This window comes from Cyprinus carpio, chromosome B14 (assembly GCF_018340385.1).
Source record: "Cyprinus carpio isolate SPL01 chromosome B14, ASM1834038v1, whole genome shotgun sequence".
In the NCBI taxonomy this organism is placed as follows: Eukaryota; Metazoa; Chordata; class Actinopteri; order Cypriniformes; family Cyprinidae; genus Cyprinus; species Cyprinus carpio.
The window spans coordinates 3,377,068-3,389,609 of NC_056610.1; the positions used below are offsets into that span (position 1 = coordinate 3,377,068).

Sequence of the window (12,542 nt, forward strand, 5' to 3'; positions counted from 1 at the left end):
GAGCCCATTCCTTTACTGCCTTTAACCCACGACTGCAAGCCTGTGCATGGATCCAACTCCATCATCAAGTTTGCAGATGACACCACGGTGATTGGCCTCATCAGTGACAACGATGGGACTGCCTACAGGGAAGAGGTACAGCACCTGGCCACATGGTGCACTGACAATAACCTGCTCCTTAACACCAGTAAGACAAAGGAGCTCATTGTGGACTTCAGGAAAAAGAACGGAAGCACGCATGACCCCATCCGCATTAACGGGATGGTTGTTGAATGTGTCTCCAGCTTCAAGTTCCTGGGAACCACCATCTCGGAGGACCTGTCCTGGACCACAAACACCTCCAGCCTGGTCAAGAAGGCTCACCAGCACCTCTTCTTCCTCAGGACACTAAAGAAGAACCAACTGTCTTCAGCCATAGTGGTGAACTTTTACCAGTGTGCGATCGAGAGCATCCTAACCAGTTGTATTTCAGTCTGGTATGGGAACTGCTCAGTGGCTGACTGCAAAGCACTGCAGAGGGTGGTGAAAACTGCCCAACGCATCACAGGGAAACCACTTCCTGCTATTGAGGACATCCAGAGGAAACGCTGTCTAATGAAGTTTAAAGAAGTTAGAAGTTTAAAGTAGTTCGAAATTTAAAGTAGTTTAAAGTTAGATTGATAGATTGGTTGAAAGAAAGAAAGATATATAAGTTAGAAAGAATGATAGATAGATTAGTTCAAAAGAAAGAATGATAGATAGATTAGAAAGAAAGATTCATTAGAAAGAAAGAAAGAAAGAAAGAAAGAAAGAAAGAAAGAAAGAAAGAAAGAAAGAAAGAAAGAAATTGATCTTTCAAGCTGTTTGATGGCACTCAGCGGGTTGCATGCATCAGTCCAAAAGAAGTGAAATAAAAAGTGTCCATCCATTAAAAAAATAGCATGTTGCTAGCATGATTAGCAAGTGACTAGCATGTACTTAGCATGATTAACAAGGTATCTATCATGCCACTAGCATGATTAGCAAGTGACTAGCATGTCGTTAGCATGATTAGCAAGTTACTAGCATGTCGCTAGCATGTTTCTGGCATGATTAGCATGTTACTAGCATGGCCACATGGTGCACTGACAATGACCTCCTCCTTAACACCAGTAAGACAGAGGAGCTCATTGTGGACTTCAGGAAAAAGAACGGAAGCACGCATGACCCCATCCGCATTAACAGGATGGTTGTTGAACGTGTCTCCAGCTTCAAGTTCCTGGGATCCACCATCTCGGAGGACCTGTCCTGGACCACAAACACCTCCAGCCTGGTCAAGAAGGCTCACCAGCACCTCTTCTTCCTCAGGACACTGAAGAAGAACCAACTGTCTTCAGCCATAGTGGTAAACTTTTACCAGTGTGCGATCGAGAGCATCCTGACCGGTTGTATTTCAGTCTGGTATGGGAACTGCTCAGTGGCTGACTGCAAAGCACTGCAGAGGGTAATAAGTGAAGTGAAGTGAAGTGACGTGACATACAGCCAAGTATGGTGACCCATACTCGGAATTTCGTGCTCTGCTTTTTAACCCATCCAAAGTGCACACACATAGCAGTGAACACACACACACCATGAACACACAACCGGAGCAGTGGGCAGCCATTTATGCTGCGGCGCCCGGGGAGCAGTTGGGGGTTCGGTGCCTCAGTCGTGGTATTGAAGGTGGAGAGAGTGCTGTACATTCACTCCCCCCACCTACAATTCCTTTACCCTTGGGTTGCAAGTCCAACACTCCGACCGTTAGGCCACGACTTCCCCCTAATAAAGAATTATTAGATAATTCTGCAGGAATTACTTAGAACCTGAAACAGTATTCTAAAGTGAAAACACAGGGAACACATTAGTAATTAATAAATAATTATCAAATAATTCTGCAGGACCTATTTTTCACCTGAAACAGTAGGCCTATTCTAAAGTGAAATTATAGTGAAGCCTTTAGTAATTAATAAAGAATTATCAGATAATTCCGCAGGAATTACTTAGAACTTGAAACAGCATTCTAAAATGATGCTATTAGTAAATAATTACTACATCATTCTGACAACAAATCAAACATACACTCTAAAAAAAAAAACTATAAAGATAATCAAACTTTGTAAAATACAATAACTTGTTTACGATCTTTATTTCAGACGAGAACATTTCTTAATACATTTTACTCAAGTACTTGATTTGTGGGCTACAGCCTGATTATTATATTGACTATTTGCGTATAACTGTTCATCAGTAGTTATTTCAGTTATTCTTCTTGAACCTTAACTAGTAGATAATTAATAGTAGTTCTTCAGGAGGTATGACAGAATATATTAGGTATTGATTAACTAACTGTTACTTAACACAATCATAAAATTATATTACATACTGATTAGTTAACATCTTTCTTAGTAGTTAACATTAGTGAGTTACGTGTTAATGAATAATCACCTGTTAGATCTTCAATAATTCCTTATTAGTTATGCAGTAAGTAAGAAACAGTATTCTAAAGTGTTACCCAATACTTTTACACAAATTAAATGTCATGGGTTTTTCAAGTAAAGTGATAGAATGGCTGAATTCCTAACTGGGGGAGTTCAGAGGGAAGAAATTGATGAAGTTCTTTCTGAGGAAACTTTTGTTAAATATGGAGTTTTAGGCCGTCTTTTGTTTCTTTATACATAAATAACATGCAAGCAGTTTGTGATTATAATGTTTTTACATGCTGACAATTCTTCTTTATTAATTTCAGACAAATCAAATCAAATCAAAGTTTTTTTATAGAGCACTTTTTTAAAACAACCATTGTTCACCAAAGTGCTGTACAAGCATAATCAAAATAAAAAAAATTTACACACAGCAAAAAATAATAGATATTAACATTAACAATATACATAAAACAGCTCTCATACTGAGTTAAATGCCAGAGTATAAAAATAAGTTTTAAGACTGGATTTAAAAACGGCAAGTGTCTGGGACTGCCTAACATATAGGGGAAAGTTATTCCAAAGCCTTGGGGCTGCAACAGCAAAAGCCCGGTCACCCATGCTTTTCAGCCTTGTTCGAGGTACAACAAAGAGTAAACTGTCAGCTGTCCTAAGTGCTCTTGATGGATTATGCGGTTGTATTAAATCAGAAAGGTAACTTGGTGCGAGTTCATTTAATGACTTATAAACTAAAACTAAAAACTTAAAATCAATTCTAAAACTAACAGGAATCCAATGAAGAGAAGCCAGTATGGGTGTAATGTGTTCACGCTTGCATGTCCCTGTTAACAGATGAGCAACAGCATTTTGTGCCATCTGTAGCCATTTAAGGGAAACCTGATTAATACCTACATAGAGGCCATTACAATTTGGTTGTTAAGTGGTGACGTAAGAAGCGCTGTTTCCGGGTCCAAGCCTCAACTCGCTTCACTTGAGAATACTACCTCAGCAGCCGTTTATGAGCACTGTTTATTTATATTAAACATTTAAGATAAAAGTTTTCAAATTTACCGTGTACACTAGAGTCTCCATGCTCACAGTGTCCCAAACACACATAATTTTTATATTTATTTATTTTTATTTATATTTTCATTGTCTGACTATCTGGGATTTCGGTATGGAGTTAAAGGTTAGGATTATAAATTTTTTGGTAGTATTATATCGCATTGTTAGTGTATATTAGCACCTTTTGTTGTTTTCTCGTGGTATCTGATAGAGCCTTTGGACACGGAAGAGGTGACACGTGATGTCAGACTTAACAAGCGAATAGTCAAGATGGGTCGAAATAAAAGCATGTATGACCCTTTCAAAATCATTGAAAGACAAAAAAGACTTGCATCTTGATAATTGCCTCACCTGAAAAAAAAAAAACTAGTTTTAATTACTGAATCAATTTGTTTATCCAATTTAAAATCACTGTTCATTATAACACCCATATTTTTAACATTTGGCTTTACATATGATTTTATAACACTCAACTTTAGATCAAGGGGGTCACATGTGTTGCCAGGTCTAAATATCATGACTTCTGTTTTTTCTTCATTGAACTTTAAAAAATTTGAAGCCATCGAGGGCCCTAACCTCCTCAAGACAGACCAGCAGTGGTGCTATAGAGTTTGCATCTTTCCGTTTCAAAGGGAGATAAAGTTATGTATCCTCTGCATAACAATGAAACGAGATGCCGTATTTCCTAAAAATGAACCCTAACGGAAGTAGATATAATGAAAATAAGATAGGTCCAAGGATGGAACCCTGAGGGACTCCACACGAGAGAGATGCAGAGGATGACACAAAATCCCCAAGGCAGACTGAGAAACTTCTGTCAGAAAAATAAGATCTAAACCACTCTAGCGCAGTTCCCCTAACTCCAACCGAGAAACCAGGATGTTATGGTCTACAGTGTCAAATGCAGCCGTAAGATCCAGGAGCATGAGGACAGCATAATCACCTGAGTCAGTAACAAGTAACAGGTCATTAAAAACTTTCAACAGGGCCGTTTCTGTGCTGTGGAGTGATTTAAAACTAGTCTAAAATACTTCCTGCAAACGATGTTAACTTAAAAAGGATTGTAATTGAGTAAAAACAACTTTCTCTAATATTTTGGAAAGGAATGGAAGTTTTGAGATAGGTCTAAAATTATCAATGGAACTGCTGGCTTCGTCTGGCCAGAGGAGAACTGGCCCCCCGACTGAGCTTGGTTTCTCCTAAAGTTTTTTCTCCATTCTGTCACCGATGGAGTTTTGGTTTCTTGCCGCTGTTGACTCTGGCTTGCTTAGTTGGGGATACTTAATATCCAGTGATATCGTCAGCTTGATTGCACAGACTGAGTTGGATGATGACATCACTGAATTCAATGTTAAACTGCCTTTAACTGAAAATTGAGTTTGTACTATTGTCATTTTGCATTATTGACACACTGTTTTACTATTTAATACTGTAAAGTGCTTTTACACAATCTGTATTGTTAAAGCACTATATAAATAAAGGTGACTTGACTTGGCTAGAACAGCCAGTGCGCATGCGCAGTCCTAAGAGCATGTCTCAGAACGCTGACTGTTTCTAAAGCAACAGGGACTTCTAATGGCAGCTGCAGTGATGCTCTGACTTTACCGATTAGCGATTGCCTATTTCATCCAGAAGACTGGGCTTCCTGGGATTGAGTGGCCATATTGAGTGTTGCATTTTTCCCCATTCAAAACTATATGAGTGACATGTATTGGGTATTCTATAGTCTTTGGACATTACATGCAAGATGAAGTGAAGATGACATTCAAAATTTCCTGAAGACAGTTGGATTCCTTCACAAATACAGATTTTGAATTATTATTATTATTATTCTTTTTATTTTTATTTTTATGTGCAGTGCTCATGTTTATTCAACGAAGTCAAAGCCTTTTGGAAAATCTATTTGTGGCGGTCTGTTTTGATATTGTGGTAGGCCGCCACAAATAAATCATTGTATGGGAAACACTGATGTGTGTGTACTGTGTATGAAACTTTTATTTTGGATGTGATTAATCGCGATTAATGACAGCACTAATATAAACTTGCATCATGTTTAGTGTCATGTCTTTTTCAATATGCATGCATTTCTTGGATGTCTGACTTGTCTCGTGGTTGGTTGGACGAATTACAAAAATCTCAAAATAAACTGATAAGGTTAGTTTTAGTGTTTAGTAATTTTACACATGTTGATGTTTCCCCTTTTTAAGCATCTTGATTGGTTACCTATAGAAAGTAGATTAGTACACATTACATTAAAAATGGTACATAAGATTATCAATAACAGAGCACCTTCATATTTTAATGCACTTTTTCCTAGGTTAAATGAGCAACATTGTTATAATTCTAGTCTTGTGGATATTATATTATGTCATTTTAAAACTATGTATGGTCGTAAGTCTTTTAAATATTCTGGGGTACAAGTGTGGAACAAGTTGTGTGCCAGTGTACCTGTTACCGGGAGTTTGTGCCTAACATCAAGGACCACATTTGTGTTATCCTTGATGAATTGAGTGTATTTCACAATTTTTTTGTCTAATAAAAAGAAGTCGATCCAATGATTCTCAAAACCAAATAAGAATTCATAATTATTCTATAAATGTTACTGTACAGCTTCCAAAAATAGCCCAACAGGCATCATAATTTTTATAGCCCTTCTGTGGTTTGTGATTTATTTTCAAGGACCCCCCCCTCCCCCCGCCCCCCACCCTTACAACTATTATATTTTGTTACTGTCATGGGACACTGCTATGGCTCCAGAGACATATTGTTTCACCAGGGTCACGATACAATGCATATTGTAATCGTTTATGTGTGCATTAATAGCAAACCAGATACTGAGATTAATTCATTTGTCATCTGCAACAGTCAGCTTAATTAGTAATATGAACCAAATCAGTCCTAGATTTTAATAATTAAATCTGTTTTTGGAATTTCATATGAAACATATGATAAACTCATGTTTCAAGTCAGGTCACTACAGGTTATAATTACACAAAACACATAACTACAAACACAAATGCATTTTAATGTAGAGTGCATCGCTGTCATTGAAATAGTTATGTAAATAAGTTTAAGTAAAAAATAAAATAAATACATTCAAATTTTACAATGGTGTCAGTGGTATCAGTAATATTTTGAATGGTAGTAAATATTCTAACCATGCACTGGGAAACTGAAAATACAAGGTCAGTAAAGAGAAAAAAAATTACCTCCTCATGGTACCGCCTTTCCTCCTCTTCCACTTCCTTCTGCGCCTGCTCCCATTCCTGCTTTAACTTCTCCTTTTCACGCTGATATTTCTCCTGTGATCACACATATGCATTTCGTTCATTTTAATGTTGACCGAATGATAAAGGAGTATACCATCAGAATTACGATGGTCAGAAACTAACAAATGCCTTTAAGAGAAGCTCTAGCACATGTCAGCTCCAAATGGCTCTTTAATAGTCATGGTGAGGTGCTTGAAATTATAAAAATAAAATTAAAGAAAGGCAAGCTTGGCAGCTGAAAGTTATAACATTTTAAAGGCACAATATTTTCCAAGTGGTAAACTCTGACAGTTTGGAACAAACCAAAAATAAATAAATAAAATAATTAAATTGTCTGTGTGGATGTACCATTAAATAACTTTACATCTGCTGTGAAAATCTATTTTCTCAAATAAGCAAACACTTTCCCACATACACACACTCACAAACACGCAGGAGTCTTTATCTTCAGAATGGACCCATGTATCATGCTGGGTTCATTGTTATGGTTTGTGTTTTAGAGCTGCCTATGATGAATAAACTTAAAATATTTCTTAAGAATTTTAGTTGCTAAATTGTGCAAACATATTCAAAACTCATCCAAGATTAGCTTCTTAGAACTATTGAAAATGATTTCAGCAATTCAATTACTTTTAATTGCCAGTGGAATTAAAATGAGTAGTTCAACCAACAAAGAAAATTCTCTCTCTCTCTCTCTCTCTGTGTGTTGCATGCTGGGATTTGGTGAGAGTGGTGGTGGTGGTGGTGAGAGCTGCTGTGTAAGTGGTGAGAGTTTCTAAATCTCGCTTTTTTTGTGTGACTGTACTTTTATTTGGCTGTTACATGTTTTATATTGTTCAGAAGTGGGTAGGTTTAGGTTAGGGGTGGGGTTACATGCTCCAATGAAAGTATACATTTATATAAAATTATTTATATTTAATACAAATGCATGAAAACCGTTAAATTAAGACAAACAACCAAAAACTATGGAGGACCCTGTGCTTCAAAAAGCGACGCCAAGGGGTCCTGACCAAGCGTCAATATATGACAAGTTAGGAGTGAGACTGTGTTGAAATAAAACACACTAATGATAGACAGTATACATGGATTAAGGCTTTTAATAATAGAGTTAGTGCTGCCTGACTAAATAGATTTTATGTGTCTAAATATTTTAATAGTAGAGTAATTAAATGATGCATTTGTCCTGCAGGTCTTTCTGATCATCATCTAATTATTATGACAATGACCATGTTAAATGTACCTAGAAAATTGGTTTACTGTTATTTTAATGTTAAATTGCTCCAGGATGCTGCTTTTTGTGATAATTCTGTTTTCTTTTGGGAAAATTGGAAAAAGAAAAAAGTTATTTTGAAAACTTGAAACAGTGGTGGGATGTAGGCAAGACTCAAATAAAAACTTTTTGTCAGCAGTATTCAGCCAACTGTAGTAGTAAAATAAAGAATGTGACTGAATCACTTGAAAAGCTAATTAATTCAATAGCATTGCAGATGGTTGATGCACATAATTCTGTACTGTACAATGATATACAACCCCCCCACCCAAAAAAAAAAAAAAAAAAAAAACCAAGAGAGAGTTAAGTCTGGTCCTAAATGAGAAAGTAAAGGGAGCTTTGATAAGGTCACTATGGCTGCGCTCACAGACACGGACCGTTTTTACCATGAAAGCAGTCTGCCCCTGTTTGTTTGCGGAAGGCTACCCTGCCTCCCAGCTTAATCCTCCTCGGCAGATTAAAGCAACTCGTGTACTCGAGGGGATGAACGATCAGGCATGAGTGATTGAGTGACTGCCAGTGTGTTTACGCGTGAGGATCGGCGCCCCTCATTGTCAAGCGGCTCAATCCTTCTGGGCAGTTTGGAGCAGAACACTGTCACCAAAGATTCAATATCACTGTCAGCTTTGTATTTGAATGCGCCTCTCGCCTGGGCCACACCCACGCTGAGGCTGCGCTGCTGAGACAGACCGCAATAACTAATATATCGCTCTGCTTTGCTCACCTCACATCCCGGCTCGCCTTCTTCAATAAAGACGACCCCACTCTTTCCGGTGGGGCAGCATTTTTGATCTTACAGAGCGTTTACACATAAAAATCATCAAAATTCCTCTTCTAACAAGCAGTTTAATTTTATAGGTGGATTAAAAGAGAATACTGTCACTAATGATTATTATCACTAGACAGCTTCAAATTGGACATGTCTGGGCCACGCCCATGCTGAGGCAGCGTGCACAGGGACTGACTGCTCTCGCTATAAGAGCATTTAGTCTAGTGAAGAATTTTTTAAAAGCATTTTCAGGGCAAGCAAATTTCCTCTTCTGAGTGTGGGGTTCCCATACGGTGACCAGCCTCTCAATTTAATCCAACCCCTTGTCACACAGGCTGAGGCCTGGAAGGCCATCCAAATGCCAAACTTGGTGTTGGAGATAATAAAACAAGGTTATTTACTGCAATTCGCTCAAATACCCTGCGATTCAGCTGCATGGTTCCCACCTCAGTTTAAAGCAAAAATGCATACATCCTGCGCTCAGAGGTGATGAATTTTCTGGTGATAGGAGCTGTAGAAACGGTTCCCCCAGCTCAGAGCAAGTCAGGCTTCCACAGCCGCTACTTCCTCGTCGGCAAAAAGGATGGTGGCCTCCAGTCCATGCATACTTTCACATCCAGATTGCCTCCACTGTCACAGGTGATTCTTGAGATTCGCTTTCGAAGGAGTGGCTTATCAATACACGGTCCTTCCCTTCAGGCTGTCTCTGGCCCCCCGCATTTTACGAAGTGCATGGACGTGGATCTCTCCCCTCTGAGACAGATAGGAATCCGCATTCTCAACTACCTCGATGGCCCAGTGGGAGGCAGAACTAGTATCACACAAGACCCTCCTCCTCAGCCACCTAGAGCGCCTGGGACTCAGGGTCAATTTTGCCAAGAGCGCGTTGTTCTCCAACCAATAAATATCATTCCTGGGAACAATTTTTGACTCAGCCCAACTGAGAACTGTAGTCGCACCAGAATGGGCTCTGGCCATATGGAGGCTGGCAACCCCCTTCGAGATTGGTATCCCTCGCCCCCTCAAAACATTTCAGAGGATGCTGGGCCTCATGGCTGAGGCATCGTCAGCGCTACAAACCTTTTTTGCCTCAGAAGACAACTCTCACTGCCCAATTTATTACTCAAAGACCAAGGACGCCTTGGCCCAACCTCCTCCTTTATGCATTTCCCCCGATCGCCCTGATCCCACAGGTAATCAGGCGAATCAAGGAACAAAAACACAAGGTTCTCCTGGTGGCCCCACTCTGGATGAACCAGGTGTGGCTATCATAGCTGACTCAGCTGTTGGTAGTAGCCCCTTGGCCCATTCCGCTGAGTCAGGATCTTCTCTCTCAAGCGAATATGGCACCCTTGGCCCGATCTATGGGCCCTACACCTCTGGCCGTTCGATGGGAAACTTCAAGCCTCCCCGAGTGAGTCTTAAACACAATTTCGGAGGCTAGAGCCCCGTCTACAAGATGCCTCTATGCCCTCAAGTGGTCTATTTTTTCCGCTTGGTGTCTAAAACACGGGAAAGACCCTCCAACTTCCGATTTGTCAGAGGTGTTGTCATTCCTACAAGAGGTGCTGGATAAGAGGTGCTCACCATCCACTCTCAAAGTCTATGTGCTATAGCAACCTCTAATATCCTTATTGTGGGCCAATCGGAGGGCAGAAACAGCGTGGTTATCTGCATCTTAAGGGGTGCCAGGAGGCTAAATCCGCCTCGTCCTCTAACCGTCCCTTCATGGAATCTGCCCACTGTGCTGAGGGCCCTCCTTTTGAGCCGCTACAGTCTACCAACATTCAGTCAATTCTGTTGCTGAAGGCTGTTCTGGTTCTGGCTCTAGCATCAGTAAAACGAATAGGGGACCTGCAGGCACTCTCCATTAGCCCTGCCTGCCTGGAATTCGGGACTAAAGACTCTAAGGTCACCTGAAACTATGGCACGGTTACATACCCAAGGTGCTCTCCACTCCGTTCAGAGCACAGGTCATTATGCTCTCTGTGCTTCCTCCCTCTGAAGAGGACAGAGAGTTATCTCTGCTCTGCCCCGTCAGAGCTCTGAGAATTTATATTGAGCATTCCGCCCTTTATAGATAGTCGATACAACTCTTTGTCAACTTCGGTAACTGCACCAAAGGGCATCCGGTCACGAAGCAAAGACTCTCTAGATGGATAGTTGATGCCATCTCACTAGCATACTCTTCCTTGGGCCTTCAATGTCCCGTTAGAGTACATTCTACCAGAGCCATCGCCTCATTTTGGGCATGGTCCAGCGGTGTGTCCTATTGTGGATATTTGTGAGGCGGCCAGCTGGGCCACTTGAGGAGACATGCCCTGTGTTACACAAACAGATCTGACAGAGTGCCCTTGACCATATCGCTCAAGCTCTCTGGCAATAGTTCAACTGTCAGCTCTGTCAGTAGTACTCTGCGAAGATTGACCAAGCCGGGTGTAACTTCAAGAAGCTCAGCCCGTCTTAGCCTTGGGTTGTTGTTAACTTCTCTATGGGCATTGTTGCTTATGGAAGTTACAATACTTAGTCGTTCCTCTACCATAGCATGGCGTGATTGTACTGTGTTACCATAGCGTCTTAACAAAATGCAGTACGAGTGTAGTATTGACAGGGAACATACTCAGTTACTAACGCAACCTAGGTTCCCTAAGATACGGGAATGAGTACTGCATTGCTAGCCATGTTATGCAGCTGCATGACTCAGTCGTCGCTCCGCTGCTGAACCATTGGTTAATTTTTTTTATACACTGCAACCAATGGCTGTGCACTTTCACTGCGTGACTGAAAATAGTCTTCAGTTCAGGAGAAAAAAGACTTTTTCCCATAGCATCTTAGCAAGACGCAGTACTCATTTCCGTATCTCAGGGAGCTGAGGTCACGTTAGTCATTTTTTTTTTTTTACATTTTTATAAATCACACTCAAGATATTAAGTGTTTATCTGAGGTACTCGGTCTTTATGAGAAAGCTAAAGTGAACTGGGCTTAAAAGCGAAGCTTTTTGGGCTGGTAAAGGGGAGTTTGAGAGTCTCCCAAAGGTACCTGGGGACCTTAAGTGGGGTAAGGAGGGACTTAAATTGTTGGGAGTTTTTTCGGGTTGAATGATTTTTAAAAACTAAACTGGGCGGGTATAGTGGAGAAAATGTGCAGCAAGTTGTCCTATAGGGGAAGGATTTTAGTGACCAATAATTTGGTCGCTTCTACTATGTGGCATAAAATAACTGTGTTACATCCACCTGCTGGACTTATTGAGGAAATTAAAGAGAAAACTTGTGACTTTTTTTTTTGGTCTGGACAACACTGGATTCGTGCTGCTGCTTTATACCTTCAAGGATTGCTAGACATCAGATCCAGGATGTATCACATGGATTTATCATGGCTAAAGACAGCTTCTGCTCTTCCCAGGCGGGTCAGAATTATGGGATTGAACAAACATTTGTTCTTAATGGAGCTCCAGTATGATGATTGTGTGAATCTTACATCTTTCTATAAGTCAGTTCTGGAGGCATGGAAAGTGTTTACCATTTCACGTTCATCAGATACACATGCTAGATTATGGCTTTTTGAAGAGCCAATTTATCTTGATGATTTTCTACCTTCAATACTTATGTCTGGTCTCAGTCTGCGTGCATGTTTAACTGCTGCTGGATGCACAAAACTGGGACATATTTTGAATACAATCACAGAGGAATTGAGAAAAAAAGGACTGGGGTGAGATCCTTGCGGCTGCTGAAACAAGCTACTACTGAAAATTT

The 12,542-nt window shown here is 40.2% G+C and overlaps 1 protein-coding gene across 13 annotated transcripts in view; it reads right to left on the minus strand.

Moving 5' to 3' along the window:
- Positions 1 to 12,542, minus strand: part of limch1b (LIM and calponin homology domains 1b) — a 235,788-nt gene that overhangs the window by 28,468 nt on the left and 194,778 nt on the right. For all 13 annotated transcript variants that reach the window (XR_006156392.1, XR_006156391.1, XM_042737758.1 and 10 more), the window contains one exon: positions 6,692 to 6,784. Coding sequence is in view for 11 of the 13 variants with exons in the window: in XM_042737758.1 (XP_042593692.1) it covers positions 6,692 to 6,784 (93 nt within the window). In the remaining 2 variants the exon portion in view is untranslated. The remainder of the gene's footprint in view (positions 1 to 6,691; positions 6,785 to 12,542) is intronic.